Raw genomic sequence first — 23,269 nt, 5'->3', positions numbered from 1 at the left:
TCTCTTTCAGTAGTCATGTCCATATCCCCACCCCTTTCCACAAGTACCTGTGGTCTATTTGGTGAAGTAAATGGCTTTATTAATACTTTTTATGTCTGAAAAGAACCCATATTCCTAACTAGAAAAGCTTATAAAATTGTTTGAAAGCCCTTGCAGATAAAGGCATGCTGTCTTTATACAAGAACTAGTACAAGGAAACTAAGTCCTGATGGGATTCCTTGATAGCTACTGTAGCAACAGGTAATGGGGAAGTCAAGGAAATAAAGGACTGTCCAGTAGAATGAGATAATGAATTGCCTCAGTGACAGCAAAGCACTCATAGAAGATTAGTTCAGTTGGGGAGTGATCTGAGGTATTGATTGGCTTGGGAAAATTTGTTTGGATTAAATAGAAGCTAGTACAGATGTTATGAAAAGCCTTCTCAGAAGGTGGAGTAGAGAGGCAGAAGGGGAAAGGTGGTTTGATGGTGAGAAGAGTTGGAAGAGGGGCAAAAAACAAAGTGTGGAGTAAATAAAGAAATTGCAATGGCTCCTGATAGGAACAGTGACAGAAGAGGAACAGAACAAACAAGATGGGAAAAACAGGAAAGTGCCATGCTAGATGTTACATGGGTTGTACAGATTGTTGTGCCAACATGAGAAAGTGACTCCAAATTACAAAACAGGGCTGGAAATCATTGGAAGAGGCATAATAGGCATTGCATGGATGGATGATGACCTTTTTCCTCACAGGATCCAGATGCTCCTATCAGACAGAAACTGCCACTGGATGATTTGGACCGAGAAGATGATGCGAGGTTACTGAAGTATCTCTTCACTCTCATCAGAGCAGGAATGACAGATGAGGTAAGCTGCAGAAAGTTACAGTATCTTCTTGGTTAACTACTGTTAACTTATTTTACATCTTACTATTGAAGCTAAGGGAAAGCTCTATACTAAAATGTCTGTTTAAATTTGGCTTGTGAATTAATTTTCAAGTTATTGAAAATTAAAGACAGAGATGGGCTGCTAAATCAGTATTTTAATAAAATCTTGCATTTAGTTCTGTCATTTTGGGTATAGAGTAGATGTTATGGAAAAAAATGTTGCATGTTTTTTTGGCTCTCTGACTTTTTTTTTTCACTGTAGTAGTTTTATAATCTCTAATAATCAGTGTATTATTACGGGCTTCCTTCTACATGTAGATTAGATATTATGAAGGAGCTCTTTCCTGTGAGGGTGTTGAGGTGCTGGAACAGGTTGTCCAGAGGTGCTGTGGCTGCCCCATCCCTGGAAGTGTTCAAGGCTAAGCAGGACAGGGCTTGGAGCAACCTAGTCTCTTGGAAGAGGTTGAAACTAGATGGTCTTTAAGGTCCCTTCCAACTCAAACCATTCTATGATATTAGAGTGGAACATGCTGACAATTTTAGCTAGAGAGAGAGATGTGATGTATGTTTTTGTTAGAAATAGCATTAAATTAAGCACACTTTACTCCTCTGCTCCTTTATCGTTCCCTTGGGTATATGATCTGAGTGGAGTTGAGGGAGAGAGTCAGGCCTATTTTTATCACATTGTTGTATAAACAGTTGCAATGGCACATCTGGAGAAGTGTCCCAGGACTGAGAACTGGGCACCAGTGCACAAGCTCCATAGGCTAATACTGCCGTCAGAATAAACATAGTTATTTACAATGGTTATTCCTACTAGTTAAAATAACTTTTCTTTCTTCCTTTCTACCCTTCACTTGTTTGACAGGATCTTCAGTGGTGAAAACTCTGATAGACTTGATCTGAGTATTCCAAAAAGCATGTTATTATCCTCCATTAATTCTTTCACTATAAGTCTGCTTGTTCCTCCACCTTAGATATATACTTCGCATTAATCCTTAGCTGAGTAACAGCCAGGCAATTTCAGTCCTAAAGCTGTTCTGAATAACAATCCCCAGTTGTGAAGTGACTTTTCATGGTTCAATCATGTAAATACTTGTATTGTGGTGGTGTTTAAAGGCTTCAGCTAGAAACCGATTCCCTTACACTAGGCTCTGTGTATATATAATGACATATGAGTAATGAGAGGGAAAAAAGGGACTTGAAATTCTTGTATCCAAGACCTTAGACTTAGAAATCTGGTTACTTGCTAGTATTCTATTCCAGCATGGTGCACGTCTGTTCATTTTCTGATATGGGCACATCAGCATATTGCTGCAGGGCAACATGAATATAAATTTGCAGCATCAGTACAGTCACTGTTATGATGTCCGTACTGTCTGATAAGCATGAAGTGGGTTATTCGCTACTGAAAGAGTAAGTCAAAATACTTTGAGTTTACTCTGAATTAAGAATGAACCTCTGTTCATTTACTGTACAATGGGTAACACACAGCAGGTAAGCTAGAACAACTTGCTTGTCTGTTCTTTAAGCTTACTGTTTGTCACCATTACCCAAATGGCTGAATGTGCACAGCCTTCCGGTGTGAAAAGAACAGGAATTGGCTAAACAAGCCAAGACTGCATCTTGCAATTTCTATATGTTCGTACTGCTTTGTCAGTCCTGGAACAGTACCAGCCAGACTTATTAGATAATCTGTAGCTGATTGTTCCCCCCGCACCAGGGGTGTGGGATTGGGATAATTGTAGGCAAGTGGTTTTGTACAGTTCCTGTTCTACTTTCCATGCTATTCAAAATAGCTTTGGATACCTGTTTGTGCTGCTGCACAGACTGTTGAATATCATTGTGGGAAAGGGGGGATTGCTATTTTTAGAAGTGCATGAGGGGTTTGGAAGGCTAAGTTAACTGGAAAAGTAGATGACTGCATGAAGACATGGATCTAAGCAGCAAGATGACACCTTAAACGAAGCTTATCAAAAGGATGCATAACAGCTGTTTCAAGCTAGCAAAGATGAGATTGTATTTCTTATATTACTATAAATACTGACTGAAAAGCTGTTTAGTGAAAAAAACAGCACTGGCATTTTATTTACTTTGAAATCTTTTGGCTGTTTCGAGTTTGATTCTTTGTGCTTTTTTTTATATTAGAATCTCTACACAAATTATTTTAATACTGTTCACATTTTTAAAGAAGGAGCCACTGCTTTTCCAACCTTCAGGTCTGTTGTTGAGAAAATCCATTCTTTTTCAGGCACAGCGCTTATGCAAACGATGTGGCCAGGCCTGGAGAGCTGCAACTTTAGAAGGATGGAAATTGTACCATGATCCTAACATAAATGGAGGTACCTACTTCAAAGTGCATTTAAGACAGATGTAAAAACAGGGCTTTCTTTTAAAACCTATCTGTGGCAAAGAGAAGTAGCTCCTTCCTTTCACCTGAAGAGCCTCTTTTGTATTTAAAATATTTACCATGCCTGTTGAACATATGAAAACAGAATATGAAATTACTTTAGTTGAAGGTGTGAGTTCACTTAAGTGAAAAAAAAGTGCAAAAGTCACTTTCTTTTTGAAAATCAAGCATAATCACAAAGTAGTAGGTGTCTCAGAGGTCCGGACAGACTTTTCCTACCTCCATATAATATTTGAGTCTGTATTTTCTCAACACCTGACTTGTGCTACCTTGCAAACATTTTGTTGCTTGCAGGCTCAAAAATTGGACACTGTATCCAGCTTCAGAAAAGTATAGTAAGACTAAAGTTCATCAAATGTGAATGCAGGAAAAAGAGATGCTTTTAAAATACTTGAAATTTGTTAAGTTACCCTTCTCTTTGGTTTTGGGGTTCCTTCCACACGATCCTATTTATAACACAGTACCTTGCTTCTCTCTATGCTGAGGATGGCAGGATTTAGCAAGGAATTTAAGACTGTCTAAGTGTTGTACATAGCTGGATCTGGAAGGCATAATGCTTTCCTGCTTTTCAAATCCTGATCTGTTTATCTGCATGCTCCACCAATGTCCTAGCCTTGTTTAGAGTTGTACCCACCTTGCCTCCTGCTATGTGAGGTTTAATTCACGCCTCATGCAGATGCATGCAGAATAGCAGCACTGAAGCAGTGACCTTTATTTAGAAGGTTGTGTTCCTTAAGATATAAAAATTCGTTTTCTCCTTAACTTTGTGTTTTCGAAATGTAAACACTGTAGGTGTGTTATGGTCAGAAACTTTATTTTAAACTGAAAGCTAAGCTTTCAGAATACTGTAACTTTAAGATGTGCATTTACCAAACTTCCCAGAAAAGCTGCTTTGTGGTCAAGTTGAAAGCATCGAAAGGTTTTGGGAAGAGTTCCAAAGAGATTGAAATTGGGTTAATAACAGAAAATAGGCTTTAGCTTCTTACTGCTTTCTCTTTTTCAGTAACACCTTTTTCCTTTTTTTTCCTTAATCTTCCTTCACATGTAGGGGAAGAGCTCGAGCCTGTTCAAGGGAATCCATACAGGTGCATTTGGAAAATAAGTTGTTGGCGTATGGCTGAAGAGGTAAGATAATGCTGAGTTGCTTGATGTATTAATGTGTAAATCTGAACCTTTCTGAGCTTTCTAACATTTTAAGTAAACCTGCTCCCTCTGCTTACAGGACTTACAGTTAATGTTTCTGAGAGGACTTCTGAAATAATGTATTTCTGCCTGGCAGTGAGAAATCTGGATGATCAGCACCAGTTTTTCAGGCTTAGGAAATGTCTGGCTTTCTTTTATTTGGTTGAAAGTGAAACTGCTTATACTGACTTTCATCTTGACTTAATGGTTTTCCTTTCCCATTCAATTGCTTTCTTTCCAGGTCAACATAAAAGTTAACTTACAAGAAGATGCCAGTGGAAAGGTGCAAAGGGAAAGTCACCTGCTATTCTTATTTTGGCTCTGGATGCGTTTGTGATTTTCCAGCTGGTTTTGGAAAGCTGCTAGATGAAACATTTTGTAGTGGCTTAATCTCTAATAAAATGTAAAGTGACAAGAAAACTTACATGCTTTTAAAAGTTACAGAGTGTTTTTACTGTTTATTTTAGGAGCAGTTTAATAGATATGAGAGGGCAATTTATGCCGCGCTGAGTGGAAACCTGAAACAGGTATGTCGCACCTCCTGGCATTTTTTTCTTATGTGTAACAGGGACATCATCAGAAATACTGCAGTTACCGGTTATTGTACTTTTAAAGATCTAATAAACAGGACAATAGCAAATACTGCTGCTTGAGTAGATATGTTCTTGTAGGATTGATGTGCATTAAATATACCATAGACTTTTCTTATTACTGCTAATTTCCAGTACGAACAGTTCTAACGTTGTTTCAGTTCTTTTCTAGTTAAGTATTATTTAAGAGCTTTTATAGTCACTTTCCTGCTCATGTACAGTATTCCTATAGATGAGTTGGCATATTATAAAATTATTCTGTATCTGAATTTCATTATCAATAGGCTTTATATTCTGTACAGTGCTCACTTTAGTTGTCTCTAGTTTTAATCCTCCAGATGTTTTTCTGCCTTTCCACTCCTAACTAGGGATTTTTAATCACTTAATAATTTTAAAAACAATGAGGAACATTGCAGACTGTCATTAAAGTTTTCTTGCTGTTATAGTATCACTGGTAGGCTCTTACTTGAGGAGTCTGATTTCTTACCACCAACACCCTCCATTGGTGTGATGTAATAGAAATAAAGGTAACTCAGAAAATAAAAATAAGGGGAATAGGGAATGTTTCCAAGTTTTATTCATTGAAATTTAAAATTAATTCTTCTATAGACTTATAGAACAGAAGATACTTACCTTCATTGATATAGAACAATCATGATGGTTATTAGTCTGCTTTGGTGCCCAGAAATCTGACCTTAAATTACAGTTACTCTGTTTGGATTCTGATAGTTCTCCATCTCTTGATAATTTTTGCTCTGTTTTTTTGAATCTGTAGCTGCTTCCAGTTTGCGATACCTGGGAAGATACAGTTTGGGCATATTTCAGGGTCATGGTAGATACTCTTGTTGAGCAGGAAATACGAACATCAGTAGTAACTGCAGATGAGATGGAAGAGCTCCCTAGAGATTATTTAGAAACAAAGTAAGTTTTAAGTACAGTTATGAACCTACACACAACAAAGGGTCCTGTATGATCTGGTTGGAATATTCAAGGTAATGTTTTTTTGTCTTTTCTCTCCTACTTTGAAGCTGGACTTCAGAAAAGGTTTTTGAAGAACTTCAAGCAACGGACAAAAAGGTACAAAATAATTACACAGTTTCTCCTCACTGTTTACCATTTCTTACTATTCTCCAGGTTCTACTTTTACTGCAGTATTTAACAAAATGCTCAAATATGCAGCGACTGATTTATTTTAGGTTTTCTACTTCTGTAATGTGTAATTTGTCAAATCAAATAGATTTTTCTCTATGCTGCCACCTTTTAACGATGAAGATACAGGTTTTGTTTTGCCCTGTGTCTGTCAAACTAGTTGGGTGTGCTAAAGAAACAGCTGACTGTAAAGTGTTGTCAGCCATACAAAGCAGATTAAATCAAGTATTTAATACTTTGATAAAATGGGCGAAGATTGATTACATGTAGTTTTCTATGTAAGAGTTTGTGTGCATATCTCAAAACAGGCCTTTCAAAATTTAAAAGCACATTTGCTTGAACATACTGTGTTTGTTATTTGTAACACCCAGGATACTTATTTCATTTAAGATTGGATATGTAATTTTTATGTTAATTTTGTAAAGATTAAATTGAAACTATACTTACTCTTATTTGACGGAATGGACATACAGCATTTATCACATTGCTAAGACAAAGGTATGTTGAAAGACACCTTACAGGTTGATGCAGTCAGCCACAGATACACCCATCTGACTTTGCCTTTCTAGTGCAGTCCACCCCATACAGCAACTTTATATGTGTATTTGAGTTGTATTTCATGCATTAATTCCTCTACTGGGGAAAAAAAATCTCTTCCTCCTTAAGTAAGTTTCAGGGGCATTTTCATTAAGGATTTATATACATTGTTGCTGCTTCTGTGACTTTGTTCAGTCTGTTATAGGTAATAGCCTTATTTGTTCTCTTCAGAGCAAAAAAGCTCTGAAGGTTAGTGTTGGATCTCTTCCATGGAATTTTAACTCCACAGATTTATATTCTGGTTCTTCTTTCAGTTTGTCAATGTTCTTGTAATTTGACATTGAGATAGCAAGTGCCTTTTCTTCTGCTCTTTATGCAGAATACCCCTTGAAGTAGGATAATTTTTTTTCCCCCTAAGGAAACTTTGCTTTATTTAGAAGTTTGCTTTCTTCATACATTATGCTGTAAGTTTTTATTCAAATTTTGAATTTTCTTTTTCTCTCCCCAGAGGGTTATAGAGGAGAACCAAGAACACTATCATGTGATTCAGAAATTCATTATACTGGGAGATGTGGATGGTGAGGTTTTCTCTGAGTGATTCTTAAATGTCAGTTGACTACATTATTTCTGGTGACCTTTCCAGAAACCTGTATGTGAATGGACTTTAGAAGCACACAGTAGGCAAACTCCACCTAAAAGCTAAGCTGCTTCTTTAATCAGGAACTGCAGTTTGACATACAAGGTAGTTTTCAAAGAAGTCATGAAATCCTGTAAATGTGTCAGAAGGTAGCAATAGTCCCACATATAACTTCTCCCAAGAAATACAAAATATATATAGCACATATTTAAGCCAAACAGATAAATCTTCCCAAAACTGTTGCTGTTCTGTCTGTTGGGCTTTTGAGGCTAAATCACATTTCTTGAATGAATAAATGCATGATTTTGTAATATTTCTTAGGTGTTTTCTTTCCCTTGGTATGGCTAATACCCACATTTCCCTGCTGGCTATAGGTTTGATGGAAGAATTCAGCAGATGGCTTTCCAAAGACAGAAGTGTGCTCCCAGGGCACCTCCTTCGATTCATGACGCATCTTATTCTGTTTTTCCGCACTTTGGGTATGCAAACTAAGGTAAGTTCACTTGAATCTGATTTGTTGTCATAGCAGTAGCTAGTCTTTGAAGTAGAAATGCTTGTATGTAAATATCTAAACTGCATAGAATGATGGTAAATTATTACCAGGCTGATGAGGAGCTGCATGGTTAAATAGTGTGTGTGTTGATTTTAGAGTCTAAATGCAACAGTCAGACATAGAAAAGAGCATCCTCCTCCCCTCCAGTTCAGCTTAAAAATGGGATTAAAAAATGGATTCTACTCTTAAGCCCTTTATTGAGAAGGACCTGACTCAAACTTCAGCATTAGGCTTATTCGTAGCAGCCAAGATGCTTTGAATGAAACCCAATATTAGGTACAACTCCAAGGACTGTGTATGGTACTGTAAGCTCATGAATGTTTTTGCTTGAGGTAATTGGTGCTAACTGAAACTCTCATATTTTCTTAAAATATACACTCAGTATAGCCTACTAGCTACTTATTTATGCTAAATATGCAGATGGATCACATAGCTGTAATTACTCTTTTCTGATGCAATACAAAGTAATTAGAAGCTCACCTTTTCTACTATTTTAAAATTCAGAAGTAGAATAGTTAGAGTTGGAAAGGACCTTAAGATCATCTAGTTCCAACCCCCCTGCCATGGGCAGGGACACCTCACACTAAACCATGCCATCCAAGGCTCTGTCCAGCTTAGCCTTGAACAGCGCCAGGGATGGAGCATTCACAACTTCCCTGGGCAACCCATTCCAGTGCCTCACCACCCTCACAGTAAAGAATTTCTTCCTTATATCCAATCTAAACTTCCCCTGTTTAAGTTTGAACCTGTTACCCCTTGTTCTGTCACTGCAGTCCCTAATGAAGAGTCCATCCCCAGCATCATTGTAGGCCCCCTTCAGATACTGGAAGGCTGCTATGAGGTCTCCACACAGCCTTCTCTTCTCCAGGCTGAACAGCCCCAACTTTCTCAGCCTCTCTTCATACGGGAGGTGCTCCAGTCCCCTGATCGTCCCCGTGGCCCTCCTCTGGACTTGTTCCAACAGTTCCATGTCCTTTTTATGTTGAGGACACCAGAACTGCACACAATACTCCAAGTGAGGTCTCACGAGAGCAGAGTAGAGGGGCAGGATCACCTCCTCCGACCTGCTGGTCACGCTCCTTTTGATGCAGCCCAGGATACGGTTGGCTTTCTGGGCTGTGAGTGCACTCTGAAGCTGGCTCATGTTCATTTTCTCATCGACCAACACCCCCAAGTCCTTCTCCTCAGGGCTGCTCTGAATCTCTTCTTTGCTCAACCTGTAGCTGTGCCTGGGTACTTATGTATCAAAAATTTTGAGTGTAACCTATAGCAGCAAAAGAGATGATTTAAATACAGCTCTGAGTTAGTTTTTTTCATGCCTCTAACTGTTGCTTCATTCCCCATTGAAATTTATTTTGAAGTCAGTTAACATGTAGGTAATTAGGAGGAACTTCTGTGTATGTGTGTGTGTGTATATATATATATATATATATGTATGTATATTTTTTTAAGCCAGACTCAAAATTTGATAGAGCAGGTCTTTAAAGCTAAAATACGGTAAAACTAGTCATTAGCGCAAATAGAGGGGACAAAAATGTTGCAATTTGCTATGTAAATTGCATTGTTGGATTGTGAGTAACTGCTGATTACTGCCTCTGCCATTTTGGAGTGGGTGAATTTACTGGAATATTACTCGATCAACCCTCAGAGGGAAGAGGCAGTTGTGCAAGCTTTTCTCATGTTCCTTATTTGATGTTCATGTACAATTCATACAGGCATATGCTTAGATGAAGATCCGTAATTTTATTTGCAAATATAAAACTAAAATGATAGTTGTTCACAGTAACAAACACTTGGTTCAGCTAATGCAGTCTCAGATGCTCAGACTATACTTTGGTTGTTTAGGTTATTACAGATGAGCCAGGTGACATTTATACCCTGTACATCAGAACATTAGGATTTTCTGTAATACAGCATGTGTGTATGACACTGCAGTAGGCATCTGTTTACCTGACAGTTATTAATAAAAAAAATTAAAATATGGTAAAGTGGGAAGATTTTAAAAACAATTTAAAAAGTAACTTTCCAGTTAGATCAAAAACTGTATGATCCAGCTGCTGAAAAAGAACCCTAAATCTTTGAATCAGAAGACCCATTATTTTTAATCACTGTCTGAGAGAAGCAGCTCTTCCAGCTGAGCCTCTAGTAGATTACTGAAGCAGGGTTTAGCAAGTAACCTTGTGTCTGTGAAATAGTACTGCAAAGTATCTCACACGCACTCAGACACACACACACATTATCTGATTTAAAACTGAATTTGTATTTCTTTGCAATAAGGAGGAAGTTTCTGTTGAAGTCCTGAAGACCTACATTCAGGTAAGCTTTCAGAAATCTACTTTGCTTTCTCTAATATAATTTAGCAGTAAAGGTGGATGAAAAGGAGACTTAGGGTTACAGGATAGAAAGAGCTGTGACGCAGATAATGCTCTCTTCTCCAAGAGATAAATCAAAGCTTGCCTAATAATGCAGTTTCTGTCAGTAGTGCTTAAATAAGAGACTGTTGATCTTTGCTTAGAAGCTCAGATGTGGAAGCTACCTATAGCAGAACAAAATAATCAGAAATTTGTTCCACATTTATGTTTTCACACAAGTGGAAAGCACTTCTGGGATTACACAGAGGAATATAGTATGTTTTTCTAAATGTTTGCTTCTTACTCTGCAGCGGATGATATCTGAGAAGCTCACAGATTTAATAGCGTTTTATGTAAGCCACTTACCCCCAGAGCTAGCTGTTGCTCAGTATGCTTTATTTCTTGAAGATGTTACCGACAGTGATCAACGCCACCACTGCCTTGAATTAGCAAAAGATGCAGGTGAGACATGCTGATATTCCAATTACCATTTCATATCCTGTCTTATTTTGTCTTTTAGTAGTTTTTAATGCAAGACCTGGCCATGAAGATGGTATTGTTTCCTTCCTGTGCCTCTTCATTTTTTCAATTAAATTAAATGAATTTGCTTAATCACTTCTTCAAATAGATGTATTGTGGTTTTTAACTAACATGGAACTGCAATTCCTTTTCTGAATTAAACTAAATGTTGGTTTGGTTTCTGGATTATGTCCAAACACAGCTGCCTTTCTCAAATTCATGCTCCAAAGCTTGACATGATCATATTATTTCAGAAAACTAATAATGAAAATACGTACCAGTTTGTAGACTTAGGAAGGTTGTATCTTAATTTTTCTGTCCTATTTGTAGTGCTCTTTTTCAGCCAGGTAGCATTAATGGTAACCTTCCTTCCAGGCCTGTACGTCAAACTAAAAGATGAAGCAGCACACTGTCTGTTGGTTTACAATGCCTCTGTGCCCCTCACAATTCACAAAGAATTAGATTTAGTGCAGACTTCAGTGTCTAACTTTTCTTCAATTATTTTTGAGCCATTTGCTTTTAGAAACTTGGCTAAGGCCTAAAAAATAAAACATCCTGCTTAAGCATCTGGAAGAGAACTATTCTGAGCTTTCCCTGGTACATTCCTGTCAAATCAGAGTCTTGCCATCAGAATTGTGTCCATCAGTGGTCTTAGCAAATACATCTAGATGCTGGTCTCCCGCATAGACTGAAAAATTAATTTGCCTTGTTCTTTTTCCCATGTTAGATGTTCTCCGTTACCTCAAATACCATTCTTCTAAGACATCTGCAATAAACTGCATATCTCTAAAGCTTATCATTTAATCTGATGATGTATGAACAGACTGATAAGAATTCCTAGCAGTAAGGAATAAGATCAAGTCTGACATTCATTTTGTGGCAAGTTTAAATTTGTGACTGCTCTTACATAGTTCTCTCTCTTTACCCAGGTCTGGATGTTGCAACCATAACAAAAACGGTTGTTGAAAATATCCGCAAGAAGGACGCTGGTGAATTCAGTCACCATGACCATATGTTAGATACAGGCACAACAGAGGTGAGTACACTTCATAGGGCAGATGTTCCAGTTTGCCACCAACCACAGAGTCTTTTACTATATATGATCCGTATCTATCTTTTGATGGCGGTGGAAATTGCCTTGAAAAAGCCTGAAAGGGAAATGCACTTTCCATGTGACCAAGTGAGGAGCTGAATTGCACAAATCTGTAACTCCTGTTTCTACATCTCCTTCATCTTCTGGGCTGTGGTGTGTGTTGCTCAGCAGCATGCCTGTGTGCAAACAACATGCTGCTAAAAGCCCATGAAATGACTGTAACAAAGTTGTATCTGAGAGTAGGGTATTTTTGTAGCTTCTGAGAATTATGAAGATTAATGCTTTGGATCTCCAGTATACCTTATTACGTGCTTAAGCGACATTCTAGCTATGACTTATTATAAGAGCAAGTAGTGATGGGATGAGGAGGGATGTCTTTAAACTGAAAGAGGGTAGATTTACATTAGACATTAGGAAGAAATTCTTTGCTCTGGGGGTGATGAGGCACTGGCACAGGTTGCCCAGAGAAGCTGTGGATGCCACATCCCTGGCAGTGTTCAAGGCCAGGTTGGATGGGGCTTAGAGCGACCTGGTCTAGTGAAAGGTGTCCCTGCCCATGGCTGAGGAGTTGGAACTGGATGATCTTTAAGGTCCCTTCCAAACCAAACCATTCTGTGCTTCTGTGACTGCGTTTATTGACAGTTTCCCTGTCATCACTACTGTGTTGGTTGGATCCAACTCAGTACTTAAGTGGCAGTGAGGTACTGTTAATACCTTGCATTCAAAGTACTGTTTAGAAAGCAGCTGATAGTTTGCAAAGTTGTGGTTGGTTTTTTTGCTGTTCAGTACAATGTTTAAACTCTCTAAGCCAAACAGACAGTTTACCTATCAGGAGAACTGGAGAACTGTGGTTGCAGGCTGATGGCACTTCTGAATATTTTAGTAAGGCTCCATAAACCGTGTTTGTGCAGTGCATTCATATTAAAATTTGAGGAAGATGCATGGTAATCCATAAAGTTTTTTGAGAGCTGATACTCATCCATTGGTCTGAATATCTTGGGAATGCTTAAAAATGGATTTTTGAATTCTTCCAGATTGCAGAGATTGTTTCCTAAGCTTTAGAATCAAAAGTTGTGAACAAAGTGATCCTTGTTAGTATGCCATAATGCTGTCCAAGCATGTCTAGAATCTTGTGTATTTCACTGATCAGATTTGATGTGTCTAACAACAGGTGTGTGCTTGAAATATGAGTGAATCTGTATGTTGGATTTTTTACAGGCGGATCGGTTGAAAATCGATGTAATTGACTGGCTCGTATTCGATCCTGCACAGAGGGCAGAAGCGCTTAAGCAAAGCAATGCAATCATGAGGAAGTTCTTGGGTACTAAACTTCACAAATATTATAGATTTTCTAAACATTGGTTTTGTGCTCATTCGCTCTTGGCACTCCATTTGATATAACATCCAATCTAGTAATTGAAAAGTATGGGTTTGCCAGTATGGAAATTGCAAAGCTGTTGATACTCGGTTCACATTCTCATAGCATCCAAGAAACATGAAGCTGCAAAAGATGTGTTCGTGAAGATTCCCCAAGACTCTATAGCAGAAATATATAACCAATGGGAAGAGCAGGGAATGGATACTCCACTTCCAGCTGAAGATGACAATGCTATACGGGAACATTTATGTATTCGGGCATATTTGGTGAGTTTCAGATACGCTGTGTTCCAAGTTATAACATAGAGATAATGGTAGCTTTGCCATGGTGGTGAAACTTTAAGGTTTGTCCATTTGATTTAACTTCTGATTTCTGCATGCACTATAGCTGTGCATTTAATAACATTTTGTAATTCTGTGAGCCAAAAATGTCCTAACACTGTTTCCAATGCAATCCAGGAAGCCCACGAAACCTTTAATGAATGGTTTAAACACATGAACTCGGCTCCACAGAAGCCTTCTTTGTTACCACAAGCAAATTTCACAGAAAAAGTGGCCCATGAACATAAAGAAAAGAAGTATGAGGTAAGTAAAAATTGAAGTTGTTTGCTGTAGACATTTACATTCTTGCTTAGGAAGCAGTCTTAGTTTAGTAGAACAGAATAGAAGACTGTTAATTCAGATTGCTTAAGAACTCTATTATAACTTACTCTATTTTTATGTTGAGGGAGCGTGAGACAGTAGAATAGTAATGCCACTGCACAATAAATTATGTTTTTTACAGCTTTACATATAATACTGTAACAGAATAGTAAATATTCATTCTAATGTGTTGATTGTCAGTGTTGTTAATAAATCTGAGTACTTATCCTGTTAACTCTTTATTCTTGTATTTGTCACATTTTCTTTTCTAAAAGATGCTGCCATTCTGTTTATTTTGGCAAAAAAACCCAACTTGTTCTATAAGCACGGCTGAATAAGTTGTTTAAAATGATCTTCCTCTAGCGGCTTTGCTTCTGAGCAACCTGCCTGACTCTGGACAGGGAATTAAGCAAGGATGGAAATAGCTGTTAGCAGCAGGCTTTTAGGTGTCAGCCACTGGCTGAAGATGCCAGTTTGAATTGGAGTTCTGCTGGCTGTTGCATGCTGGGTGAAGAGTCTGTGTTAAAATAGCCTTGGAAATTATCCTGTTCTGCAGTAGTTTATTTTTTGGTTTTTTTGCCAGATGGATTATGGTATTTGGAAAGGCCTCTTGGATGCTCTTACAGCTGATGTGAAAGAGAAAATGTACAATGTATTGCTGTTTGTGGATGGAGGATGGATGGTTGATGTCAGAGAGGTAAAATGAATTTTTGTATCATGGCACAGGTTGCACCCAGCTGTACCGTTGTCACGTTTAGCTTGATGTGAGGCTCTTTAACTCACTCTGGCTTTGCTGTGGCCCATTATGGATTGTTTCCCCTTCAGTTACTGTATAAATCAATCTGTCAGTCCAGCCTAGGCTGGTTAGTCCATTTTCTTGCCTCTAACGCTATTCCTCAAGTGGTTTTGCCAAGTTGCCTTTTAGAGGTGATGTTCATAATACTGATGTACTATTTTGCTGTGATAAGGATGCCGAGGATGACCCTGAACGAATACACCAGATGATTTCGCTGCGAAAGCTGTGCCTGCCTATGATGTGCTTTCTGCTGCACGCAGTGTTGCACAGTACTGGGCAGTACCAGGAGTGCCTGCGGCTGGCTGACATGGTTGCTTCTGAGCGACACAAGCTTTACACGGTGAGTTAAGGAGCTGCAGGCAGCTTGGCTCTGTGGGTTGACTGTGGGAAAAGCTTCTATATGAAGAAGAAGACGCCATATGTTCCTTAGCATCAGAAGTTTCTTTATCTCTTCCCAGTCACTGCAGTAGTAAAGGGTTTCCTGGTATCCTGACTTAAGGAATTAAGGAGTTAACTTTGAAATACTGAAGATGCCACCAGTGTTTTGACAAGCAGGAATTCTGAGTTACTAATTTTTGATGAGTTTAACGGTTGGACTTCTGTGATCTTAAAGGTCTTTTCCAGCCTAAATGATTCTGTGATTCTAAGCTGAATTGCAGAATTATAATTGACTTTTTTTGTTTCTTTTCTTTTTCATTCCCATTACATCTCAGAACATTGTATAAGCAGGTTTTGCTTTGGAGCACTTGGTTTACCCCAAACCTTCTTTCCTTCCAAAACCTTGAAGAACAGCCCCAAAAAAACTCTTTATCACAAAAACAGCCCAAAACCAAAGCAAACCCCAACTAAAACTAAACCACAGCACACCCCCAAAAAACAAAATAAGGATTGGAAGTCTGAGAAGAAACATCAAAGCTAAGAAAAATACTGTGATGCGTTTGCCTGGATGGGCTTAAAATCTCTGCCAGCAATAACATGGAAATTAAACTTGGCTGTTTACCAGTAATTGCTGTAGCATTTATGAGACAGAGCTATCTTGAGACTACCTTCAGGTTTGGGGTGCTGCTGCTAATCCTTTTCTAAATGCTGTTCTGAAATGTCTGATGTTCACACTGTCTTAAATAGAAAAAGAAAAATAGTAACTTAATGAGCCATCATTTCCTTTGATGTCGGTGCTTTTCATTGTGAATAAATATAACTTCCTTATGGTTTCTTTTTATTAGGTATTTTCAAAAGATGAACTCCGAAAACTTCTACTGAAGCTGAGGGAGTCATCTCTGATGCTTCTGGACCAAGATCTTGATCCTTTGGGATATGAAGTATCATGAGATACTTGCAAAAACTTCTGAACATGGACATTCTGGTTATTAAAAAAACAAAGAACAAAAACCCTGACTCAACAAACTGATCTGATCATTGGGGGGGCAATGCATTCATCCTCAGATTTCAACTTGAAAAACTCTGATCAACTTCAGAGATGATGTTTGTTACACAGCCTGTTTCGTAATGTTTTCTTTTTTTCTAATAAAAGTGCTTCACAAACAGAAATTGTTTGTTCACTCTAATTTAAATGTCATTATGTAAACGTGGTGATTGTATGAACCTCCTTAACCTCTCTGCCATAACTAAAGAGCTGCCTGTGGACTGGAAACACCACTTTGCAGGAGAATGTGCAAGGGTGCAGATGAGAGGCAAGTGAGACTGCCACAGGGTTACGTGTGGAACACAGAGACACAGGGAGCTGGAAGAAAGGAAGAGCCAAAGCTGGGGGTTGCTGCTAGCTCTTAGGAAGCGGGGAGGGTTGTAGGGGCTTGAACTGTTCTTACTACTCTTGTGTAGTTGCCAAAACGTTGCTGTAATCCTCACCAGGAGAGGTGATTGCACCTTGAAACTCCCAAGTTTGAGATACCATAATTTTCTTAAAAACCTCCTCCTGCCTGTTTACACGTTTAGCTGCTTCTCCCTTAAGTGCAGAGAGCAGAGGATGCAGCCACAGCGCAGCTAGACAAGTGCTTCAGCTCCTGCACCCAGTCTGCACCCAGCCACTTGCCGAAGAACGTGATTTGTGCTGTACCTGTATTTTTACGCGTGTTTATAGAAACTCCCACTCCGGTCGCTCAGCGATGCTTGCCCCTTGGCGAGAGAGTATGTTTCTGCCTGCTGCTGGGCAGCAGGACCGGAGGGGGGAAGCCGATGGCCTTCCGGCCTGGTCCACGTTCTCGCTGCGCTTCCCGCTGCTGCCAGCGGGCCGCGCCTTGCCCGGTCACTCCGGCGATCGGGCGCAGCCGCTGGGATCCGCAGCTCCGCCCTAGGGGCCGTGCCGGGCGGGTGCCGCCCCCGGAAGGCGCGATCCCACGTGTCCCGGCGGAGGCGGGCGCCCGGTGCCGGGCGGAGCGCGGGCGGCCGGCGGGCTGCCTGAGCCGCTGGTGCCCGGCGCCCAGCGGGGACGCCATGGGTTGGCTGCCGGCGCAGGGCCGTCTGGCGGCGGGTCTGCTGGTGAACCTGGCCGCCTCCATCTGCATCGTGTTCCTGAACAAGTGGCTGTACGTGCGGCTGGGCTTCCCCAACCTCAGCCTCACCCTGGTGCACTTCGCCATCACCTGGCTCGGCCTTTACCTGTGCCAAGCGCTCGGCGCCTTCTCCCCTAAGAGCCTGCAGCCCTCGCAGGTGATGCCTTTGGCCCTCAGCTTCTGCGGCTTCGTCGTCTTCACCAACCTCTCCCTGCAGAGCAACACCATCGGTACCTACCAGCTGGCCAAGGCCATGACCACGCCGGTCATCGTGGTCATACAGACCTTGGCTTACGGCAAGACCTTCCCTCTCCGTATCAAGCTCACCTTGGTGAGGAAGCGGCAGGGGAGAGGGGAATGGCTGCCCTCGCGCGTCCCCTCAGGGCGGGCGGGCGGCGGGAAAGGGGGGGCGCGGGGAGTTTCCCGCGCCCCCCCTTTCCCGCCGCCCGCCCGCCCTGAGGCGACGCCTGAGGCAATGGCTCTAACCCCGTCCCCGTCTCCCCAGGTCCCCATCACGCTGGGCGTCTTCCTCAACTCCTACTACGACGTGAAGTTCAACGTCCTCGGGATGGCGTTCGCCACCATGGGCGTCCTGGTGACCTCCCTCTACCAAGTGGTGGGTAATGGCGGGAAGGAAAGGTGGGAGCGTTGTGGTGGCAGGTCCTCGAGGTGCTGCCCCTTTGGGTTAGGTCGCGTTTAAACGGTGGGTTGCCATATGGAAACACCCCCTCATACTCCGTTTTATATATATATATATATATAAAAAAAATACTATTTTTAAGTTAAGTAATTTGTACTAATTTAAGGTAAATTCTTCAAGGAATTGGTAGTCCTCGCTGCTGAAATTGGGGTGTCATCTTCAGTGTGGTCATGAGTATGTTTTCAAGGGCTGAAGATGGCTTTATCAGTAAAACTCTGTTTTTCTAGAGAGGGCAGATTTTTCTCCTTGCTGAAGCCAGTGCCTTGTGTCTGAGCCTTTCCCTAGAAAGGGCATTTACCACTCCTGTTTATGCCGTGGTTTATCCCTCAACTATGCATTTTATGACCATCCTTCCTCAATTTTGACTATACGCAGTCTAAGGTGGATTTGTAGAGGTTGAATTAACATACATGCACAGTATAACCTTTCTGGCTGGTTATGGCTGTAAAATAGGTATGTCCAAGGACTGCCTTAGCCCTTTCCGCTGTAACATCATACTAAAGCTCAAGACCAGCTCATTATAAGCTATGACTGTCTCCTGTCATGTTGATGTGATGCTCATCATGAATTTAAACATTAATTTCTTTGTAACAGGTGTACTGTGCTCCAAGAACAGTGATGCTCTTTGACCTGTAGCTTGCAAGATAATAAATAATGGTCTCTTGTCCTGTTTAGGGGCAGGAGGAGGAGAGATGATGCGTAATAACTTTAAGTGATGGGGTATGTGCTGGAGGAACAAGAATACCTGAGTGAAATTATTCTGGGTTTTGTTTTTTTTAACTTAGCAAGTTTATATGCTGGAATCCATGTTACCAATTAATGTGAGTTATGGACTATTAAACATTCTTCAGTGCAATACAAAAATGCATCCTTTTTGGCTGTACCATCCATCCTCACAGATAACCTAATATCTCTTAAAGCATGCTACATTGAAAATTCAAGTTATAGTCAATATTGAAATGAAATCCAGTAAATTTGGAACACACTGGTAAAAGACAGAAAAATGTTTACTGGTTTTGAAAGCTTGTGCATGGAGAAGAATGAAAAGAAAGGGGCAAAAGCAGATCTCTGCTTAGGCAAAGGTGCTTAGCTCCATCATAGACAGGATCTGGAATTTATCTTGAGCTGGTCTTTTTTTCCAAGCTCTGCTACTTTTTTTGTTCTTCCTTAAGAATAGCACTTTCTCACATGGCTTGTGTGGTTGCAAGAGACAAAGACATGGGCCTCCAGTTAGGCAAAGGCAGATGATGCTCAATAACCTGTTCATGTAGTATTGTCCCCATGAGACACCTTCTGTGTTAGTAGCCAGTTTGCTTTTGCTCGAGTTTACAGTTGATGATTTTGTTTTGGTTTTTTTTTTCCCTTGTGTGTAACAGCTTTCTCTTTTGGTTTCAGTGGGTAGGAGCTAAGCAGCATGAGTTGCAGGTAAACTCTATGCAGTTGCTGTACTATCAGGCACCAATGTCCTCAGCTATGTTGTTGTTCATCATACCCTTCTTTGAGCCAGTCTTTGGCGAAGGGGGAATATTTGGGCCCTGGACGCTTTCTGCTGTGGTAAGGCTTTTATTGACTTTATTTAAATATAAATAGTCATCACTGATGTAACTAAATTTGGCAGTCAGATCTGTTTCTTTGTGAAACAGATTTTTGTACAGTCATTGACTATGATGAGATGAGAGGGGCATGTGAAAGAACAAAAACATCCTTGTGTCCACCCCACTTTCTCCCAAAGGAGTCTGTCTGACAATCGATTTACCTCCTTATTCTTGTTTCTGTTTAGAGGGCATCTGAGCAACAGGAAAATCTGACAAAATCCAGAAGCTTCCCTTAGTGTATTAAATTAAAACTATGTAAGTGCCCTAGTTTCAGCTCTTAATGTCCACTCAGAAAAGAAATGAGCATGCTACTTTGACACTCCCAACTCCTCTTGTGTGGAAGGATGCCAGTGTTGGTTGTTCTCTAGGATTGCTGGCTTATTTTCACCCAGGCGACTGATTTCTCTCTATCCTTCTGTCCAGAAAAGAGCCAATGGCACATTCATACTGCTGCTGATTGTGCTGCTCATTGATGGGTCCTTTCTTGTAGCGCTGTGGTTTATGAATGGGATAGCAAGTATTCACAGGGATAAAATTGGATGTTTTTGATAATAGCTTTTAGTGTGACCATAGGTAAAACCTTGCCTGAAAGGCAAAGCCTATGGCCTCTTTGTGTATGAGTAGCCAGACTTTCCAAATCATTCTTCAAGTGATTTCTAAATTGCTGAGAGTGAAGGAGAAAAGGCTTGTGGTTCTATAAGGATATATTTATGGACATCATACCCTGAGCTACTTATACACATCACCAGTGTCTGTACTGATCTGAAGTTGTTCCTATTTTTGTTCTCCATATGTTTTTCTTGCCTGATACTTTGCATCTGAAAGTAAACTAAATAAATAACCTGGAATGTATCTACAAATGGCCAAAAGTGTGTCAGATTACTGACTGTGTCTGTTAATCCACAGATAATGGTACTGCTGTCCGGAGTAATAGCCTTTATGGTAAACTTGTCCATTTACTGGATTATTGGAAATACATCACCTGTCACGTATCCTTTGTGCCATTAGTTGTTTCTCCTGTTTCCAGATGAATTATGTTAGCATTCATTTGAGCTGATTTACGGTGAGAAGAGTGGTCACCTGCTTGCTTTATCTTAAATGGTGAAGCTGGAAAAGCATGTTCACGTTTCAGTATATTTCATTTTTCTGTATAGATAATGGTGGTTAACCTACTGACATGATCTTCATGCCTACAAAGAATATTCGCCCACACTTTGACTCCCCTGAGGAAGTGTTGGCATGTCAGTTGTCATGTACAATGGGTGGAAGGCCTTTGGTGGAGGGTAATTCTCAGAGTTGCAGAGGCACGGTGAAGTGGCATGAGTTGAAGTCAAGGTGACATACCATTGCTTGCTGTGGATGTAGTTAATGACATTCCCAAGCGTTTCTTTTTGTAAAAAACAGTACTGCTATTTGCTGTTATCCTTAACAGATGTCTAGGTATAACATGTTTGGACATTTCAAGTTCTGCATCACCCTCCTGGGAGGGTGCCTCTTATTTAAGGATCCACTGTCTGTTAATCAAGGCCTTGGGATTCTGTGCACGTTGTTGGGCATTTTAGCTTACACCCACTTCAAGCTCAGCGAGCAGGAAAGCAGTAAGAGTAAATTGGCTCAGCGTCCATAAAGCAAGGGCTTCTGGAGCTTAATAACGTTGTGAAGGAAGACAAGTATTTAAATATGCATTGATTCCAGAATGCGGAAAAGATGCCTTGTTTGTGTGGATCTGTGGTTTTAGTTTAACCACCAGGATCGTTGTTCTGTAACAAACCCAAACAAAGTGAATTCTGTAAAATGCTGGAGTTTGCCACCTCAGTCCATCCTGTCATTTTCATTCAATTAAAATGGTAAAAGAGAAAAAGGCACACTTCAAATTGCTGTGGAAATTGTACTGAGCTAATTATATTTTTTGCATACCAAATGAGATCATTACGTCTACAGTTATAATACAGAGGGAGAAAAAAAGAAAAGGAATGCTGTCTTTGTGATTGTGCCAGTATTGCTGTTGTGAAGAGACTTGGAGGTGCTTTTACGCAGGTGTTCTGGTACCTAGGGATGCTGCCTCCTTTTTGTCTGGTGAGTGATGAAGAGGAAACAGACTTTGTTCAGTAGGTCTAAAAAGGGCCGCCAAGCTCATTCCTGTTCCTTGTATGCTTTCTTATCTATGCTTGGCTTCAACACATTGATAGATTTTGGCTGAGGAAACTAGATAAAATTACAGGTGGAGAGAGACCAGAAGTGACATTGGAATACTTGAAGCCACAGGTCAACCTACAGAAAAGTAGGAAATTGGATCTGAACAGTTCATCTTAGATTTTTTTCTTCTGGTCTGTCAGGACACTAATGAAGTCATTCATGTTCTAGACAATTCTGTCACTGCTTTTCAATTTTCTCTGTGTCAAACCCAGGGCTTTACATGAGCTCTTGTAAATGCTCGTGAGCTTAATAAACTCCCTGATTTTGTGGGAATAATCAAACATTTTGCAGCTCTTGCACGCAGACACCCATGCTAAATGTGTTCTTTGAGATATCTTCAGAATGGTCATGCCATCTGCAGGGGACGTGAGGGCTGCCCAGTGCTCTCTCCACCTTCAGCCCCAGCTCACTGCTGCACCTTTCCCAGGAGTTACTTGGACCTGCAAGTCCAAGTTCTGCAGCTTGGCCTGTTGTCCTTGTTCCAGGGGCACCAGCTGTGTGTCAGAGCAAATGAAGAGTGTGAGGTGGGACCTGCTCCTGCTCTAATTCAGGAATGCTTTGAAAATTATTTTATGGCAGTATCAAGCACTGATTTTGACAAGGGGGAAGGAGGAAGTTGAGTGCTGTTCTATTTAAAAAAAGACAGAAAAAATAACAGCTTTCAGTAAATCTGGTGAGAACATACGTTCACCAGATTTGCAGGGTTAGAATTTATTTGCAGCATCTTATATTTTGAGGTTCATTTTATCTTCATCTACCTCTAGCAGACTTAAAGAGGGGAATTTTGTGAACAAAAGCAGGTATTTAAGTTTTTCAACCACCGACAGAAATGATATTAAGTTCCTCTAAGCTTTTTACAATAAAGGTAACAAGTCTTTGTGTAGGAAAGAATGAAGGTCTTCTCAAGCCTGTAAATTATTTATTCTGTTACAGAGTTCTTGATTTAAGAAAAAGTTCTTTCTCTGTGTAACCTAAATTTATACTGTAATACTTTGTCATTTCAGAGTTAGAAATACCTGAATAATTTTACATCTTTACCAACTGTGTCTTGGACATTGTACTGGTCCAAGGTTAATTTTTTGTGTATGTTTTTATAAATCTGTACCATTAGTTTAAATGGAGTACTGAAAGATGTGTTCATAAAGCCAGTCCTTCAGTACATACACTGAGAAAGCCATTTGCATTATTTTGTGCTGTGCACAAGTTCTTCTAAAATGTAGATAGACCACAAAGACTTACAGTTAGCAAACAATTGAATTAGAAGGCTGTATGACAACGGTACTTGGGATGAGAGTGATGTAAATGTGTAGAAAGTGTTAGAATGAACAAAGCAATCGTGTCTGAAAAGATAAAAGAATTCTTAAAGAGGGGGGCAGAGCTGCAAGATAACTTTATCAGTGTCATTATACATTATAAATGCAGTCTGTTGCTGGAGTGTGTAAGTTGTGGAGGTCACTCAAGTGATGTGATTTTTTTCATACGTTCAAGGAATCTCCTTTGAGATTTACCTGTTGTATCTAACAAATAAAGTATCTTGAACTTTGTCATATGGTTCCAAATATGAAAT

General features: G+C 40.1%; 2 protein-coding genes and 1 long non-coding RNA gene across 5 annotated transcripts in view; 2 read left to right on the top strand and 1 right to left on the bottom strand.

Moving 5' to 3' along the window:
• NUP107 (nucleoporin 107) overlaps positions 1-16,096 on the top strand; it is a 29,691-nt gene extending 13,595 nt beyond the window's left edge. For both annotated transcript variants that reach the window (XM_080638916.1, XM_080638915.1), the window contains 17 exons: positions 732-845; positions 3,117-3,207; positions 4,324-4,400; positions 4,925-4,984; positions 5,823-5,968; positions 6,076-6,124; positions 7,242-7,311; positions 7,745-7,863; positions 10,201-10,239; positions 10,586-10,736; positions 11,723-11,829; positions 13,105-13,207; positions 13,370-13,530; positions 13,723-13,848; positions 14,489-14,602; positions 14,874-15,041; positions 15,925-16,096. In XM_080638916.1, coding sequence (XP_080495042.1) covers positions 732-845; positions 3,117-3,207; positions 4,324-4,400; positions 4,925-4,984; positions 5,823-5,968; positions 6,076-6,124; positions 7,242-7,311; positions 7,745-7,863; positions 10,201-10,239; positions 10,586-10,736; positions 11,723-11,829; positions 13,105-13,207; positions 13,370-13,530; positions 13,723-13,848; positions 14,489-14,602; positions 14,874-15,041; positions 15,925-16,029 — 1,800 coding nt within the window. In that variant the 3' untranslated portion in view covers positions 16,030-16,096. The remainder of the gene's footprint in view (positions 1-731; positions 846-3,116; positions 3,208-4,323; positions 4,401-4,924; positions 4,985-5,822; positions 5,969-6,075; positions 6,125-7,241; positions 7,312-7,744; positions 7,864-10,200; positions 10,240-10,585; positions 10,737-11,722; positions 11,830-13,104; positions 13,208-13,369; positions 13,531-13,722; positions 13,849-14,488; positions 14,603-14,873; positions 15,042-15,924) is intronic.
• LOC308232783 lies at positions 514-16,968 on the bottom strand. Its single transcript, XR_013958874.1, has 3 exons — positions 16,776-16,968; positions 5,681-5,842; positions 514-850 (listed from the first exon to the last, which is right to left on the bottom strand). It is a non-coding gene; the product is annotated as an uncharacterized lncRNA (long non-coding RNA).
• Positions 16,969-21,133, top strand: SLC35E3 (solute carrier family 35 member E3; the record flags this gene model as incomplete). 2 transcript variants are annotated; one of them, XM_080638917.1, is made up of 5 exons in its annotated part: positions 16,969-17,542; positions 17,717-17,827; positions 19,307-19,465; positions 20,413-20,495; positions 20,947-21,133. In XM_080638917.1, the coding sequence occupies exons 1-5, from the start codon at positions 17,153-17,155 to the stop codon at positions 21,131-21,133; spliced, it is 930 nt and encodes a 309-aa protein (XP_080495043.1). In that variant the 5' UTR covers positions 16,969-17,152. The 2 variants fall into 2 exon arrangements, with proteins under 2 accessions (XP_080495043.1, XP_080495044.1); XM_080638918.1 differs by lacking the exon at positions 17,717-17,827.
• Positions 21,134-23,269: the final 2,136 nt, after the last annotated feature.

The sequence above is a fragment of the Psittacula echo genome (assembly GCF_963264785.1).
Source record: "Psittacula echo genome assembly, chromosome: 1".
Classification (NCBI taxonomy): domain Eukaryota; kingdom Metazoa; phylum Chordata; class Aves; order Psittaciformes; family Psittacidae; genus Psittacula; species Psittacula echo.
Note: the sequence above shows the minus strand (reverse complement) of the source record. Positions and strands in the feature narration are given on the sequence as shown.